The sequence below is a fragment of the Molothrus ater genome, chromosome 29 (assembly GCF_012460135.2).
Source record: "Molothrus ater isolate BHLD 08-10-18 breed brown headed cowbird chromosome 29, BPBGC_Mater_1.1, whole genome shotgun sequence".
Lineage (NCBI taxonomy): Eukaryota > Metazoa > Chordata > Aves > Passeriformes > Icteridae > Molothrus > Molothrus ater.
This window is the reverse complement of record NC_050506.2, coordinates 140,716-156,869: the sequence shown is the minus strand read 5'-3', so window position 1 is coordinate 156,869 and position 16,154 is coordinate 140,716. Positions and strand designations below refer to the sequence as shown.

At 70.5% G+C, this 16,154-nt stretch overlaps 2 protein-coding genes across 2 annotated transcripts; one reads left to right on the top strand and one right to left on the bottom strand.

Annotated features, from left to right (window-relative positions):
* Window positions 1–12: 12 nt before the first annotated feature.
* On the bottom strand, window positions 13–9,175 carry LOC118695846 (methanethiol oxidase-like). Its single transcript, XM_036397655.1, has 13 exons — window positions 8,763–9,175; window positions 7,991–8,407; window positions 4,376–4,671; window positions 4,006–4,118; window positions 3,306–3,494; window positions 3,059–3,179; window positions 2,764–2,946; window positions 2,163–2,344; window positions 1,886–1,964; window positions 1,408–1,529; window positions 1,204–1,296; window positions 613–731; window positions 13–175 (listed from the first exon to the last, which is right to left on the bottom strand). Exons 1-13 carry the CDS (start codon window positions 9,173–9,175, stop codon window positions 13–15), a joined length of 2,490 nt encoding a protein of 829 aa, XP_036253548.1.
* An 828-nt stretch (window positions 9,176–10,003) lies between these two features.
* On the top strand, window positions 10,004–15,481 carry LOC118695845 (methanethiol oxidase-like). The gene is made up of 12 exons (XM_036397654.1): window positions 10,004–10,007; window positions 10,844–10,897; window positions 11,155–11,267; window positions 11,739–11,927; window positions 12,063–12,183; window positions 12,296–12,478; window positions 12,870–13,051; window positions 13,238–13,316; window positions 13,673–13,794; window positions 13,906–13,998; window positions 14,763–14,881; window positions 15,319–15,481. Exons 1-12 carry the CDS (start codon window positions 10,004–10,006, stop codon window positions 15,479–15,481), a joined length of 1,422 nt encoding a protein of 473 aa, XP_036253547.1.
* The last annotated feature ends 673 nt before the right edge of the window (window positions 15,482–16,154 follow it).

Here is a 16,154-nt window from a genome sequence, read left to right as displayed (position 1 = left end):
TGCCGGGGCCGCTCAGGGCAGGGTCACGGATTTGGCATCGCCGCCGGGGAAGCGGATCTCGTGCGCCAGGCACGGCCCGTTGGGCTCCTTGCCGAAATCCACCAGGAAGTTCTTGTTGACGCTCAGGCCGCCCTTGTCCGTGTCCACGTCGAGCTGCAGCATCACCGAGCCCTCCCTGCGCGGGGACAGCGGCGGCTCAGGGCGACAGCGACCCCCGGGGCCGCGCCGAGCCCGCCCGGAGCTGCTCCGGACGGCGCCGGGGAGCGCCCGGGCCCGGGGCCAGCGGCTCGGGCTGCGGCTGGGGCCGCTTGGGGTCCCCAATGCCCGATGGAGGGGACAGGACGGGCGCAGGGACAGCTTTGGGTCCCCACTTCCCCCAGGACGGGCACAAACCCCGGGCAGGACGGGCTCGGGGCCCTTTCCCCTCCGCAGCTCCCCCAGGCTCGGCTCGGGCTGTGCCCGGCCCGGCCGGACCCCCTTGGGCTGAGCTCAGCCCGGGCTCTGCCCGATCCCGACCCGGCCGCGAGCGGCTCCGCGGCAGCCCCGGGGGGGTCGCGGCCCCTCCCGCTCCCAGCCGGGCCCGGCAGCCTCGGGCAGCCGGGAGGGGCTCACTTGATCAGGCTGGGGTAGAACTGCCGGTCCCAGGTGCTGTAGAAGGAGTTGGTCACGTAGAGCCGCTTCCCGTCCAGGCTCAGCTGCAGCGTGGCGGGGCCGCCGTACACGCGCTTGCACTGGGACACACGGACTGGGGTTACTGGGGGCACTGGGGGCGCGGGGACACACGGACTGGGAGCACTGGGACACACGGACTGGGGGCACTGGGGGCACTGGGAGCGCTGGGACACACGAACTGGGAGCACTGGGGACACTGGGGGCACTGGGACACTAGGACTGGGAGCACTGGGGGCACTGGTGCACTGGGACAAACAGACTGGGGGCACTGGGGGCACTGGGAGCCCTGGGACACACGGACTGGGGGCACTGGGGGCACTGGGACACACGGACTGGGGGCACTGGGAGCGCTGGGGCTGGATTCCAGCAGGGGCAGTGAGAGCAGGCTCAGGCTCACGCTCAGGTGAGCGCTCACACACGCTCACACTCACGCTCAGGTGAGCACACACTCACACTCACACTCACACACACTCACGCTCCGCCAGCCCCGCCCCCAGCCCCGCCCCGGCGCTCCGGCCCCGCCCCGCTCACCTTGATCACCAGCGGCTCGGGCTGGCACTTGAGCTCCTCGTCCCTGCACACGGTCACGGGGCCCCCTCGCAGGATGCTGCCCCCCACGAACACCTGCAAGGGCCGCGCTGGCACACGAGCGTTCCCCGGCCCGGCCCCCGGGCCCCCCGGCCCCGCCCGGCCCCCCGGCCCCGCTCGGCCCCCGGCCCGGGCCCTGCCCCTCACCTGCCCCACCAGCCGGGGCTTGCAGCTCCGGGACAGCTCGTACTGCCGGATGTCCCCGTGCAGCCAATTGCACACGTACAGGAACCGGTCGTCCTGGCTGATGACGAGGTCGGCGATGAAGGCTGCGGGCAGAGCCGGGGCTCAGGGGCACGGCCAGCACCGGGGGAGGCCACACGGGCCTGGCCTGAGCTGGGCTTTGGGGCAGGGACCAGCACTTTGGGCTCGGTCGGGATTCGGGGTCGGTAATCATTTAGGGTCCGTTCCGTTTGGGGTCAGTCCTGATTTGGGGCCAGTCAGGATTCGGGGTCCCCCAGCAGGATTTGGGGTCACCGAGCCGGCTCCGCGGTCACCCAGCAGGATTTGGAGTCCCCCAGCAGGATCTGGGGTCCCTCCGCCGGCTCCGGGGTCACCCGCACACCGTGCCCGGCTGCAGAGCTCGCCCAGGGAACAGGAATGCCACCCCCGAGGGCACACGCACCCGGCATCTTGGGCATGATCCAGCCCGACACGTCCTTGGCCGGGATCCGGATCACCTCCTCCACGGCCCAGTTGTCTCTCTGCACAGGGACACCGAGCCCGGCTCAGCCCGCGCTGCCCCGGCCCGAGCCGAGCCGAGCCGAGCCGGGCACGATGGGCTCAGCCCCGCGCCCCGCACCCGGACCCTCCCTGGCCCCGTTCCCCGCTCCTCCTCCTCCTCCTCCTCCTCCTCCTCGTCCTCCCGGCCCCGTTCCCGCTCCCCACCGCGCCGCACTTGCCTCGCAGGATTTGTAGAAGCGGAAAATGGCCCCGCTCAGGGCACAGCTCACGTAGCCCTCGGCGGCCTCGGGGTTGTGCAGGAAGCGCACGGTCAGCGGCAGAGAATCCTCGCCCAGGTCGAAGCACTGCGTGAGGCTGCGGCACGACAGGTTCCACACGTTCAGGCGGCGGCCGAAGACCCCTGCGGGACACGGGGGAGAGGCTGGGGGCGGCCGGGGGGGCCGGCGAGAGACCCCCGAGGGGCTCCTGGGGGGCATCGGCACGGGAAGGGCAGGAGCTGGGCAGGGGGAGCTGGGAAATGCGGGATTTGGGGAGAACAGAGAGAAATGAGGGATTTGGGGAGAACACAGAGAAATGCGGGAACTGGGGAGAACAGAGAGAAATGCGGGAACTGGGGAGAACGCAGAGAAATCCGGGATCTGGGAGAACACAGAGAAATGCAGATTTGGGGGCAGCAGGACCCGGCCCCCCCGGGTTCCACCCCGCCCATCCTCAGCCCGAGCCTGGCCGAGGCTCCGGGCACAAATCGGCCTCTCGCGGGCCCCGAGCCCTGCCGGCCCCAGCTCAGCCCTGCCGGCGCTGCCGCCCGCGTGTCCCCACCTTTCTTGAGGTCATCGGGGTTGAAGCCACGCCCGGCCACTCTGGGCACCATCCCGGCCGAGCTGACCAGGACGTTGTGCCGGGCCTGGTACCAGAAGTCGTGGCCGGTCGGGGGAGCCTCACACTCGTTCTCCCAGTTGCCCTTCAGCTCGAAGGTCTCTCCGTCCAACACCACGAAGCCACCTGGGACACACGAGGGACGGGCGGGGACAAATCCAGGCTGCCGCGAGTCCAGCGGGACCCCCGGGCTGCGAGTTTGGGCAGGGACACGGGAATTCCAGCAGCGAAAACTCACCTTTGCCGTGGCCAGCGGCGTCGCCCATGTTGGCGACCAGGACGTCCCCGTTGGGCAGGGGGTGGGTGACAGACAGGTAGCCCTTGTTGCACTTCCAGAACACATCCACGGGCTCGATCATCTGCGCGAACCAGCGCCGATCTCAGCCTCCGCCTGCTCGGCGCCTTTCCCGCCCGTACCCCAGAATCCAAGCCCGCTCCTCCCTCGCTCCCTCGCTGCCGGCGCCCCCGGCTCCCCCCGGCCGTACCTTGCAGATCCGCGGCGCGCGGCACTGGGAGCCCACATCCACCACGTAGATGCGGGAGGAGATGAGGCCGGGCAGCACCAGCTTGGTCCTTTTGGCCGCGGCGCCGCTGTCGAAGCAGCCGCAGGCGGGGCCCCAGCCCGCGCAGTGCAGCTCGTCCTTGAGGTTGGGCATGGGCAGCCGGTGGATCACCTGGGCACGGCCAAGGCAGCTCAGGCCGGGCCGAGCCGGGACAGCCCGCGGGGAGCGGCCCCGGGATTTGGGGAGCCCCGGAGAGGGGCTGGGAGCGGCCCCGGGATTTGGGGAGCCCCGGAGAGGGGCTGGGAGCGGCCCCGGGATTTGGGGAGCCCCGGAGAGGGGCTGGGGGCGGCCCCGGGATTTGGGGAGCCCCGGAGAGGGGCTGGGAGCGGCCCCGGGATTTGGGGAGCCCCGGAGAGGGGCTGGGGGCGGCCCCGGGATTTGGGGAGCCCCGGAGAGGGGCTGGGAGCGGCCCCGGGATTTGGGGAGCCCCGGAGAGGGGCTGGGGGCGGCCCCGGGATTTGGGGAGCCCCGGAGAGGGGCCGGGGGCGGCCGGGAGCAGACGGGACAAGGTTTAAAGGTTTTCCTCGGTTCCCCCACACAGAGATATCCGGGCGGCCTCGGAGGGCTCGGGGGGCGCAGCCCCGGCTCGGTCCCGCCCGGAGAGCCCGGCAGGCGCCCGTACCTGGCCGTAGTGACAGGAGCGCGGGTTGAGGTCCACGGTGGCCAGGAAATCGGGCTGCTCGATGCCGGTGCACCTGTAGGTGCAGGTCACGTAGGCGACCTCCTCCCGCGGCGCTGGGGACACAAAAGCGGCTCGAACCGCGCCCAGAGACCCGAACGGGACCGGGAGAGCCCCGGGCAGCTCCCCGGCATGACCGCCCTGATTTCGGGGCGCTGCCATTCCCTGCCGGTCCCCCCGCGCCGCTCCCGACCCGGGAACGAGCAGGAGCGACCTCCGGCAGCTCTGGCCAAGGGGCTCGGCACAGACACCGAGCTCGGGGGACCCCAAAGAGCCCAAACGCCCCCAGCCCAGCCCCAGGAGCAGCACTCGCCTTTCAGCACGTCGGGGCACGAGGGGTACTCGTAGCACGGAGCTCTGCATCTGTCTGGGGAGCAGAGGGGACGCCGTGAGCCCGGCCCGGGCCCGCGCCCGAGCCCGCTCCGCCGGCTCCCTCCCAGCCCAATGACCCCCGGGGCCACCCCGGGGCCACCGCGACCCTCCCGGGGCACCCCTGGGAGCGCTCGGGACCGCGCTGCCGCCTCCCGGCTCCGGGACAGGGACCCTGGGGACAGCGCGGGGCCGAGCCCCGCTGGGGACACCTGGCGACAGCGCGGGGACCCCTCCCGACTGCGGGCACGGCACCGAGCCCAGACGGGACGGGGACAGAGCTGTCACCCGGAGCCGGGACACGAGGGGGACAGAGCCGGGACGGGGACAGAGCTGCCACCGTGAGCTCGGATGGGGACAGAGCTGTCACCCGGGTCCAGGGCACGCTGGCACCTCCAGCACGGACAATCCCTCGGGATCCCGGGTCCGCGGGGCCGGGCAGGGCCCCCGGGAGCCGCCAGGGCCCCGCAGCAGCTCCGGGAGCAGCGGCCCCGCGGGCCGAGCTCGGGCCCGGCTCCCTCCTCGTGCCCGGGGCACAGAGGCACCTGTGCCCAGGTGTGCCCAGCTGTGTGTGCGCAGGTGAGTGTGCCCAGGTGTGTCCAGCTGTGTGTGCCCAGGTGTGTGTACCCAGGTGTGTGTGTGTCCAGCTGGGCCCAGGTCTGTATGCCCAGCTGTGCCCGGCTGTGCCCAGGTGTGCCCAGGTGAGTGTGCCCAGCTGTGCCCAGCTGTGCCCAGGTGAGTGTGCCCAGGTGTGTGCAGTTCTGTGTGCCCAGCTGTGCCCAGCTGTGCCCGGGCCAGCCCCGCAGCCCCCGGGCGGGGCCGGGGCTGCGGGCCCGGGGCTCGGGGGCAGCCGCGGGGGTCCCTTACCCATGGCTGCAGCTCTGGGGTCGCGGCGCTGGCGGCGGAGGAAGGAGCCGGAGCTGAGGGGCAGCTGCTGCTGTCTCGGGGCTGGAGCGGCTGTGCCGTGCCCTGGCTGCTCCCGGGGGCCTTTTATCCCCGCCGAAGGGTGGGGGGAGCGCGGCCAAGCCCAGGGAGGGGCTGCCCAGCGCTTGGGAGGGGCCAGCCCGGCGCTGCGGCTTTTTTCCTCCTCCCCGCCGCCAATCTGGGCCCAAATCTGCTGCTCCCTGCAGCTCCCGAAGCCTCAAACCCCGGGGCCGGCCCCGGCCGAGCCCGGCTCGCCCCGCACGGAGCGGCTGCTCCGCACCCGCAGCGCCCCCGGCCCGGCCCGGCACCCCCAAACTGCTCCTGCTCCTGACAGGGGGACCCCGGCCCCGATCCCAGCGTCAGCCCGGGGCTCCCCGAGCCGCCTCTGCCGGGGACGGGACTTTGGGAGCTCGGGGACACCGGGATGGGCTCGGGGACATCGGGACGGGCTCGGGGACACCGGGACGGGCTCGGGGACACCGGGATGGGCTCGGGGACACCGGGACGGGCTCGGGGACACCGGGACGGGCTCGGGGAGCTGCTCAGGGGATCCCGGGGACACCGGGCCCTCCACCTGGATCAAAGGGGGATCCCGGTGAATTTGGGATCTGCCGGGAGGGATTTGCGATCTGATCCCAGGGAATGGGGCCAGGACAAGAGGGAACGGCCTCGAGCTGTGCCAGGGGAGGCTCAGGGGAAATCTGGGTAAATTCTTCCTGGAAAAGGGAAAAGGCCTTGGAAGGGGCTGCCCGGGGAGGTTCAGAGTGGCCACCCCCGGAGAATTCCCGGACGTTTGTCTGGGTGAATGGGCCCCATCTTGGACTGGATGATCCTGGAGGGATTTTGCAGCCCCAAAAATCCTGGAATTCCCGTGAGCGTCCCTTTAATCCTCGGTGCAATTTCCAAACCCAGTGAAGTCTGGAATTCTCCTAATGGGCCCTTTAGCACTCAGCGCTATTTCCAAACATCAAATCCAGTTCCTATATCCCCCCAAAATGAGCGAATCCTACAAAAACCACAGCAAATGAACGTTTGGGTGAGCTCGAAATTCCCGTGGTGAGCCTGGCCGGGAGGAGATAAAGCTGCGGCTGATAAGATAAAGTTGCTGATAAGAGCCGGGATTACTTCCTGCCCCTCCCTGCGCCCAGGTGAGCCGGGCTGGTTCTCCCTGTGCTCTCCTGCGGCTTTTCCATGGCCAGAGGTGGGGGCAGCGTCCCCCCAGCCCGGTTCGGGAAGTTTCCCGGCCTCTCCTCCTCATCCCCACTTCCATAATCCAGGGAAAATCAGATTTCTCCGTTCCTGACACTGCAGATCGCGTTTATCTCCCCCGATTTGGAAGGGATTCATCTGGGATCTGTCCCGCCCATCCCGAAAAGCCTCTGGAGCTGGACATTCCTGCCCCGTGGAGGGAGGAAAGGCCTCCCCGAGCCTTTCAAGTCCCTCATTCCAAGCGGATCCAGAGGAGGAGAGACGCCCTGGAATTATCTCGGGCTGTGGCGGCTCCTCGGGGGCTGCTCGCCCAAAAACTTCCAACCCTTGGGAATTTTGGGACCCGGCCCAGGGCAGCGGCTCCTCCCGGCCGGCTTTTCCTGCTGGTTTGGGGAGTCCGGCTGTTCCCTGGAACAATCCCGAGGGAATTCGGGGTGCGGGCCCGCCGCGTGTCCCCCTTGGCAGGGACAGGGACCGGGGCAGGGACAGCAACAGGGACAGGGATAGGGACCGGGACAGGGACAGGGACCGGGACAGGACAGGGACAGGGATAGGGACAGGGACAGGGACAGGGACAGGGACAGGGACAGGGACAGGGATAGGGACCGGGACAGGGACAGGGATAGGGACAGGGACAGGGACCGGGACAGGGACAGCAACAGGGACAGGGATAGGGACCGGGACAGGGACAGGGACAGGGACAGGGACAGGGACAGGGATAGGGACAGGGATAGGGACAGGGATAGGGACAGGGACAGCAACAGGGACAGGGATAGGGACCGGGACAGGGATAGGGACCGGGACAAGGACAGGGACAGGGATAGGGACAGCAACGAGGACAGGGATGGGGACAGAGACCGGGACAGGGATGGGGACAGAGACCGGGACCGGGACAGGACAGGGACAGCAACAGGGACAGGGACCGGGACAGGGACAGGGATGGGGACAGAGACCGGGACAGGGACAGCGACAGGGACAGGGACAAATGTTCTCCCTCGGTCCCGTTCCAAGCCCGACCCGGGGTATCGCGGCCCCGTCCTGGGCTGCAGTGGAGGCCCCCGGGCTTGGAACCAAGGAAAAGCTCGCGGTTCCCCCGAGTGTGATTTTTTTTCCCGTTTATTTCTGGTGGAGGAGCGGGGAACAAACTCCCGAGCTCATCCAGTGTCACCTGCCTTCCACTGGCCGGGGAATTTTGGATTTTGTCACATGTTCAGGTGAACTCGGAAGCCAGCTCCCAAAAATCACACTTTTCCCACCGAATCATCAGAAAAGCGGGGAATTCGTGGCTCGGAAGGGAATTTGAGCTCGAGGCTTTCTGATGGGAGAGCCGGGAACGCTGCAGAGCCCCGGGGGCGGCTCCTGGGTGGAATTGCAGCCCCGCGGAGGAACGAGCAGCGGGATTTGGGGCTCCCTCCGTGAGCCAAACGTTTTCCCAAAGTCAGCGCCCGGCTGAGGGTGCGGGATCAGGCCGAGGCCGGGAAGAGAGGACGGAGAATGGGCCAAAAGGGCAGGAAATCGGGATTTAGGAGCGGGTAGTGCTGAAGGAGCCCCGGCCCCGCTGGGGGAACCTCGGGGGAAGCCAAAGCCCCGCCGGGGCCGCTGCCGGAGCCGGGAGCTGTCCGAGGTGGCGGCGGAGCGGGGGCTCGTCCCAGTGCGCCGCTCCCGCGTTCCCAAATCCCGGCGCTCCCGCGTTCCCAAATCCCGCCGCTCCCGCGTTCCCAAATCCCGCCGCTCCCCCGTTCCCAAATCCCGCCGCTCCCCCGTTCCCAAATCCCGCCGGGGCCGGAGGAGCCGGAGCGGCCGGCGGGGCGTGGGCAGCGGCCGGAGGGTGCCGGGGCTTGTCCTGCGGCCACGCGAGCTGCGCTGAGCCCGCGCTTATCTCGCTGTTATCAGCGCCGCGGGGACACGCGAGCGCCGAGCGGGGACAGGGAGGGGACACGGCGACGTCAGCTCGGGAAGCCACCGGGAGCAGCGCGGCTCGTTAATGAGGGGCGGGCTAATGAGCTGGCTAATGAGGAGCGGGCTAATGAGCTGGCTAATGAGCGGGTGTGCAGCGCCAGGGGAGGGAGGCGCGGGCACGTGGGGACACCGAGGGTGTCCAGGGCGCACCAAAGCGGGGCTGCCGGCCAAGGGCGGCCCCGGCCAGAGCCTCTTCTGCACTTTTCCACCCCAAAGCCGATGGTTTTCCGCGATTTTGCCGCTCGCAGTGCCCAGAGAAGGCCCTTGAGGCGCTGCCCGGTGCCCGGTGCCCGGTGCCGGGGCTGTCCCGGAGCGGCCGGGGGGGCTGAGCTGTCCCCGCTGCGGGGACATCCCCGGGCGGTGTCCCCGCGCTGCTGGCGGCAGCAATTCCGTGTCCCTGTGCCCTCCGCAGTGCCCGGGCCGCTCTCCCCAGGGCCGGGAGCCGCATTCCAGGGCGCTGAGTGTCCCGGGCTGTGGCACTGCTGGCGGCCAGGCCGGTGGTGGCCTCGGGAGGGGACCCTGCTGCGAGCCCTCGGGGCCTGGAGCGGGATCTCGGCTCTTTTGGGGCCACTTCAGCCCGGTTTGGGTCAAATCCAGCCCGGCTGGTGCCACTTTTGTGCTGGTGGTGGCACCCGGGGCTGGGGTAAGGCATGGCCCAGGGCCCTGAGGACACTTGGGGGTGATCAGAGGGTTGGGGACAGTCCCGGGTGACCCTTCCAGCCCCAACTGCCAGAGCCGAGCACCCCAAATCCCCCTTGTCCCCAGGTCCCCACCAACAGGAGTCAGCCGGGGAGGCCGCCCCGTGTCCTGCACTGGCTGCAGCTGCCCCAGGGGGGCTCAGGGAGGATTTCCTGAGCCCATCCCGGTGTCCCCTGGGTCTGTCCCCGTCCCCGAGATCCCCTGAGCAGCTCCCCGAGCCCATCCCGGTGTCCCCGAGCCCGCCCCGGTGTCCCCGAGCCCGTCCCGGTGTCCCCGAGCCCGTCCCGGTGTCCCCGAGCCCGTCCCGGTGTCCCCGAGCTCCCAAAGTCCCGTCCCCGGCAGAGGCGGCTCGGGGAGCCCCGGGCTGACGCTGGGATCGGGGCCGGGGTCCCCCTGTCAGGAGCAGGAGCAGTTTGGGGGTGCCCGGGCCGGGCCGGGGGCGCTGCGGGTGCGGAGCAGCCGCTCCGTGCGGGGCGAGCCGGGCTCGGCCGGGGCCGGCCCCGGGGTTTGAGGCTTCGGGAGCTGCAGGGAGCAGCAGATTTGGGCCCAGATTGGCGGCGGGGAGGAGGAAAGAAGCCGCAGCGCCGGGCTGGCCCCTCCCAAGCGCTGGGCAGCCCCTCCCTGGGCTTGGCCGCGCTCCCCCCACCCTTCTGCGGGGATAAAAGGCCCCCGGGAGCAGCCAGGGCACGGCACAGCCGCTCCAGCCCCGAGACAGCAGCAGCTGCCCCTCAGCTCCGGCTCCTTCCTCCGCCGCCAGCGCCGCGACCCCAGAGCTGCAGCCATGGGTAAGGGACCCCCGCGGCTGCCCCCGAGCCCCGGGCCCGCAGCCCCGGCCCCAGCCCGGCCCCGCCCGGGGGCTGCGGGGCTGGCCCGGGCACAGCTGGGCACAGCTGGGCACACAGACCTGGACACAGCTGGGCAAGGCTGGGCACACTCACCTGGGCACAGCTGAGCACACACACCTGGGCACACACACCTGGGCACAGCTGGGCACACTCACCTGCGTATACACAGCTGAGCACACACACCTGGGCACACTCACCTGCGCATACACAGCTGGGCACACCTGGGCACAGGTGCCTTGTGCCCCGGGCACGAGGAGGGAGCCGGGCCCGAGCTCGGCCCGCGGGGCCGCTGCTCCCGGAGCTGCTGCGGGGCCCTGGCGGCTCCCGGGGGCCCTGCCCGCCCCGCGGACCCGGGATCCCGAGGGATTGTCCGTGCTGGAGGTGCCAGCGTGCCCTGGACCCGGGTGACAGCTCTGTCTCCATCCGAGCTCACGGTGGCAGCTCTGTCCCCGTCCCGGCTCTGTCCCCGTCGTGTCCCGGCTCCGGGTGACAGCTCTGTCCCCGTCCCGTCTGGGCTCGGTGCCGTGCCCGCAGTGGGGAGGGGTCCCCGCGCTGTCGCCAGGTGTCCCCAGCGGGGCTCGGCCCCGCGCTGTCCCCAGGGTGCCTGTCCCGGAGCCGGGAGGCGGCAGCGCGGTCCCGAGCGCTCCCAGGGGTGCCCCGGGAGGGCCGCGGTGGCCCCGGGGTGGCCCCGGGGGTCCCTGGGCTGGGAGGGAGCCGGCGGAGCGGGCTCGGGCGCGGGCCCGGGCCGGGCTCACGGCGTCCCCTCTGCTCCCCAGACAGATGCAGAGCTCCGTGCTACGAGTACCCCTCGTGCCCCGACGTGCTGAAAGGCGAGTGCTGCTCCTGGGGCTGGGTTGGGGGCGTTTGGGCTCTTTGGGGTCCCCCGAGCTCGGTGTCTGTGCCGAGCCCCTTGGCCCGAGCTGCCGGAGGTCGCTCCTGCTCGTTCCCGGGTCGGGAGCGGCGCGGGGGGACCGGCAGGGAATGGCAGCGCCCCGAAATCAGGGCGGTCATGCCGGGGAGCTGCCCGGGGCTCTCCCGGTCCCGTTCGGGTCTCTGGGCGCGGTTCGAGCCGCTTTTGTGTCCCCAGCGCCGCGGGAGGAGGTCGCCTACGTGACCTGCACCTACAGGTGCACCGGCATCGAGCAGCCCGATTTCCTGGCCACCGTGGACCTCAATCCGCGCTCCTGCCACTACGGCCAGGTACGGGCGCCTGCCGGGCTCTCCGGGCGGGACCGAGCCGGGGCTGCGCCCCCCGAGCCCTCCGGGGCCGCCCGGATATCTCTGTGTGGGGGAACCGAGGAAAACCTTTAAACCTTGTCCCGTCTGCTCCCGGCCGCCCCCGGCCCCTCTCCGGGGCTCCCCAAATCCCGGGGCCGCCCCCAGCACCTCTCCGGGGCTCCCCAAATCCCGGGGCCGCTCCCAGCCCCTCTCCGGGGCTCCCCAAATCCCGGGGCCGCTCCCAGCCCCTCTCCGGGGCTCCCCAAATCCCGGGGCCGCCCCCGGCCCCTCTCCGGGGCTCCCCAAATCCCGGGGCCGCTCCCGGCCCCTCTCCGGGGCTCCCCAAATCCCGGGGCCGCTCCCAGCCCCTCTCCGGGGCTCCCCAGGCCCCGGGGCCGCTCCCCGCGGGCTGTCCCGGCTCGGCCCGGCCTGAGCTGCCTTGGCCGTGCCCAGGTGATCCACCGGCTGCCCATGCCCAACCTCAAGGACGAGCTGCACTGCGCGGGCTGGGGCCCCGCCTGCGGCTGCTTCGACAGCGGCGCCGCGGCCAAAAGGACCAAGCTGGTGCTGCCCTGCCTCATCTCCTCCCGCATCTACGTGGTGGATGTGGGCTCCCAGTGCCGCGCGCCGCGGATCTGCAAGGTACGGCCGGGGGGAGCCGGGGCCGCCGGCAGCGAGGGAGCGAGGGAGCGAGGGAGGGAGCGGGCTTGGATTCTGGGGTACGGGCGGGAAAGGCGCCGAGCAGGCGGAGGCTGAGATCGGCGCTGGTTCGCGCAGATGATCGAGCCCGTGGATGTGTTCTGGAAGTGCAACAAGGGCTACCTGTCTGTCACCCACCCCCTGCCCAACGGGGACGTCCTGGTCGCCAACATGGGCGACGCCGCTGGCCACGGCAAAGGTGAGTTGTCCCTGCTGGAATTCCCGTGTCCCTGCCCAAACTCGCAGCCCGGGGGTCCCGCTGGACTCGCGGCAGCCTGGATTTGTCCCCGCCCGTCCCTCGTGTGTCCCAGGTGGCTTCGTGGTGTTGGACGGAGAGACCTTCGAGCTGAAGGGCAACTGGGAGAACGAGTGTGAGGCTCCCCCGACCGGCCACGACTTCTGGTACCAGGCCCGGCACAACGTCCTGGTCAGCTCGGCCGGGATGGTGCCCAGAGTGGCCGGGCGTGGCTTCAACCCCGATGACCTCAAGAAAGGTGGGGACACGCGGGCGGCAGCGCCGGCAGGGCTGAGCTGGGGCCGGCAGGGCTCGGGGCCCGCGAGAGGCCGATTTGTGCCCGGAGCCTCGGCCAGGCTCGGGCTGAGGATGGGCGGGGTGGAACCCGGGGGGGCCGGGTCCTGCTGCCCCCAAATCTGCATTTCTCTGCGTTCTCCCAGATCCCGGATTTCTCTGCGTTCTCCCCAGTTCCCGCATTTCTCAATGTTCTCCCCAAATCCCTCATTTCTCTCTGTTCTCCCCAAATCCCGCATTTCCCAGCTCCCCCTGCCCAGCTCCTGCCCTTCCCGTGCCGATGCCCCCCAGGAGCCCCTCGGGGGTCTCTCGCCGGCCCCCCCGGCCGCCCCCAGCCTCTCCCCCGTGTCCCGCAGGGGTCTTCGGCCGCCGCCTGAACGTGTGGAACCTGTCGTGCCGCAGCCTCACGCAGTGCTTCGACCTGGGCGAGGATTCTCTGCCGATGACCGTGCGCTTCCTGCACAACCCCGAGGCCGCCGAGGGCTACGTGAGCTGTGCCCTGAGCGGGGCCATTTTCCGCTTCTACAAATCCTGCGAGGCAAGTGCGGCGCGGTGGGCAGCGGGAACGGGGCCGGGAGGACGAGGAGGAGGAGGAGGAGCGGGGAACGGGGCCAGGGAGGGTCCGGGTGCGGGGCGCGGGGCTGAGCCCGTCGTGCCCGGCTCGGCTCGGCTCGGCTCGGGCCGGGGCAGCGCGGGCTGAGCCGGGCTCGGTGTCCCTGTGCAGAGAGACAACTGGGCCGTGGAGGAGGTGATCCGGATCCCGGCCAAGGACGTGTCGGGCTGGATCATGCCCAAGATGCCGGGTGCGTGTGCCCTCGGGGGTGGCATTCCTGTTCCCTGGGCGAGCTCTGCAGCCGGGCACGGTGTGCGGGTGACCCCGGAGCCGGCGGGGGGACCCCAGATCCTGCTGGGGGACCCCAAATCCTGCTGGGTGACCGCGGAGCCGGCTCGGTGACCCCAGATCCTGCTGGGGGACCCCGAATCCTGACTGGCCCCAAATCAGGACTGACCCCAAACGGGACGGACCCTAAATGATTACCGACCCCGAATCCCGACCGAGCCCAAAGTGCTGGTCCCTGCCCCAAAGCCCAGCTCAGGCCAGGCCCGTGTGGCCTCCCCCGGTGCTGGCCGTGCCCCTGAGCCCCGGCTCTGCCCGCAGCCTTCATCGCCGACCTCGTCATCAGCCAGGACGACCGGTTCCTGTACGTGTGCAATTGGCTGCACGGGGACATCCGGCAGTACGAGCTGTCCCGGAGCTGCAAGCCCCGGCTGGTGGGGCAGGTGAGGGGCAGGGCCCGGGCCGGGGGCCGAGCGGGGCCGGGGGGCCGGGCGGGGCCGGGGGGCCCGGGGGCCGGGCCGGGGAACGCTCGTGTGCCAGCGCGGCCCTTGCAGGTGTTCGTGGGGGGCAGCATCCTGCGAGGGGGCCCCGTGACCGTGTGCAGGGACGAGGAGCTCAAGTGCCAGCCCGAGCCGCTGGTGCTCAAGGTGAGCGGGGCGGGGCCGGAGCGCCGGGGCGGGGCTGGGGGCGGGGCTGGCGGAGCGTGAGTGTGAGTGAGTGTGAGTGTGAGTGTGTGCTCACCTGAGCGTGAGTGTGAGCGTGTGTGAGCGCTCACCTGAGCGTGAGCCTGAGCCTGCTCTCACTGCCCCTGCTGGAATCCAGCCCCAGCGCTCCCAGTGCCCCCAGTCCGTGTGTCCCAGCGCTCCCAGTGCTCCCAGTTCGTGTGTCCCAGTGCCCCCAGTAACCCCAGTCCGTGTGTCCCAGTGCTCCCAGTAACCCCAGTCCGTGTGTCCCCGCGCCCCCAGTGCCCCCAGTGCTCCCAGTCCGTGTGTCCCCGCGCCCCCAGTGCCCCCAGTAACCCCAGTCCGTGTGTCCCAGTGCTCCCAGTCCGTGTGTCCCAGTGCCCCCAGTCCGTGTGTCCCCGTGCCCCCAGTGAGTGTGAGTGTGTGCTCACCTGAGCGTGAGTGTGAGCGTGTGTGAGCGCTCACCTGAGCGTGAGCCTGAGCCTGCTCTCACTGCCCCTGCTGGAATCCAGCCCCAGCGCCCCCAGTGCCCCCAGTCCGTGTGTCCCTGTGCTCCCAGTGCCCCCAGTGCTCCCAGTCCGTGTGTCCCCGCGCCCCCAGTGCCCCCAGTGCTCCCAGTCCGTGTGTCCCAGTGCCCCCAGTGCTCCCAGTCCGTGTGTCCCAGTGCCCCCAGTGCCCCCAGTCCGTGTGTCCCAGTGCCCCCAGTAACCCCAGTCCGTGTGTCCCAGTGCAAGCGCGTGTACGGCGGCCCCGCCACGCTGCAGCTGAGCCTGGACGGGAAGCGGCTCTACGTGACCAACTCCTTCTACAGCACCTGGGACCGGCAGTTCTACCCCAGCCTGATCAAGTGAGCCCCTCCCGGCTGCCCGAGGCTGCCGGGCCCGGCTGGGAGCGGGAGGGGCCGCGACCCCCCCGGGGCTGCCGCGGAGCCGCTCGCGGCCGGGTCGGGATCGGGCAGAGCCCGGGCTGAGCTCAGCCCAAGGGGGTCCGGCCGGGCCGGGCACAGCCCGAGCCGAGCCTGGGGGAGCTGCGGAGGGGAAAGGGCCCCGAGCCCGTCCTGCCCGGGGTTTGTGCCCGTCCTGGGGGAAGTGGGGACCCAAAGCTGTCCCTGCGCCCGTCCTGTCCCCTCCATCGGGCATTGGGGACCCCAAGCGGCCCCAGCCGCAGCCCGAGCCGCTGGCCCCGGGCCCGGGCGCTCCCCGGCGCCGTCCGGAGCAGCTCCGGGCGGGCTCGGCGCGGCCCCGGGGGTCGCTGTCGCCCTGAGCCGCCGCTGTCCCCGCGCAGGGAGGGCTCGGTGATGCTGCAGCTCGACGTGGACACGGACAAGGGCGGCCTGAGCGTCAACAAGAACTTCCTGGTGGATTTCGGCAAGGAGCCCAACGGGCCGTGCCTGGCGCACGAGATCCGCTTCCCCGGCGGCGATGCCAAATCCGTGACCCTGCCCTGAGCGGCCCCGGCAGCGCCGCTGTCCCCGCCGGCAGCGCCGGGATTGGGGTTCCGGGGGGGAAATTGGGGCTTTGGGGTGCCCCGGGTGATGGGACTGGGGGGGATTGGGGCTTTGGGGTGCCCCGGGTGATGGGACTGGGGGGGATTGGGGCTTTGGGGTGCCCGGGGTGATGGGTTTGGGGTGCCCTGGGCGATTCTGGGCTTTAGGATCCCACGGGGGATTCCTGCTTTGGGCTGCCCTCGGGAGATTCCAGGGTTCGGGGTCCCGCGGGCCATTCCCGGCCGTCCCTGTCCCTGTCCCTGTCCCTGTCCCTGTCCCTGTCCCTGCTTTCCCTGCCATCAATAAAGTTGTTTCCTGCATCAGCCGCAGCTTCCCGAGGCTCATTCCCGGAACATCCCGGGACGAACAAATGCCGGGGGGGTCCGAGGGCGGCGTCGGGGCCGGGACAACGCCCGGGACGGGCGCGGGCGGAGCCGGGACCGCGGGAAGGGTCTGGGGGGAATTCCCGGCGCTGCCTCTTTTCCCGGGGCTTTGCTTCCAGCTGGGCTTTTTATCCCCATTTGTGATCAATCTTTTCCCCTATTTTTCTCGATTTTATCTATATTTTCTTCCTGTTTTAGCTCTATTTTATCCCTATTTTTTCCTCTATTTTATCCTTATTGTTCTATATTCC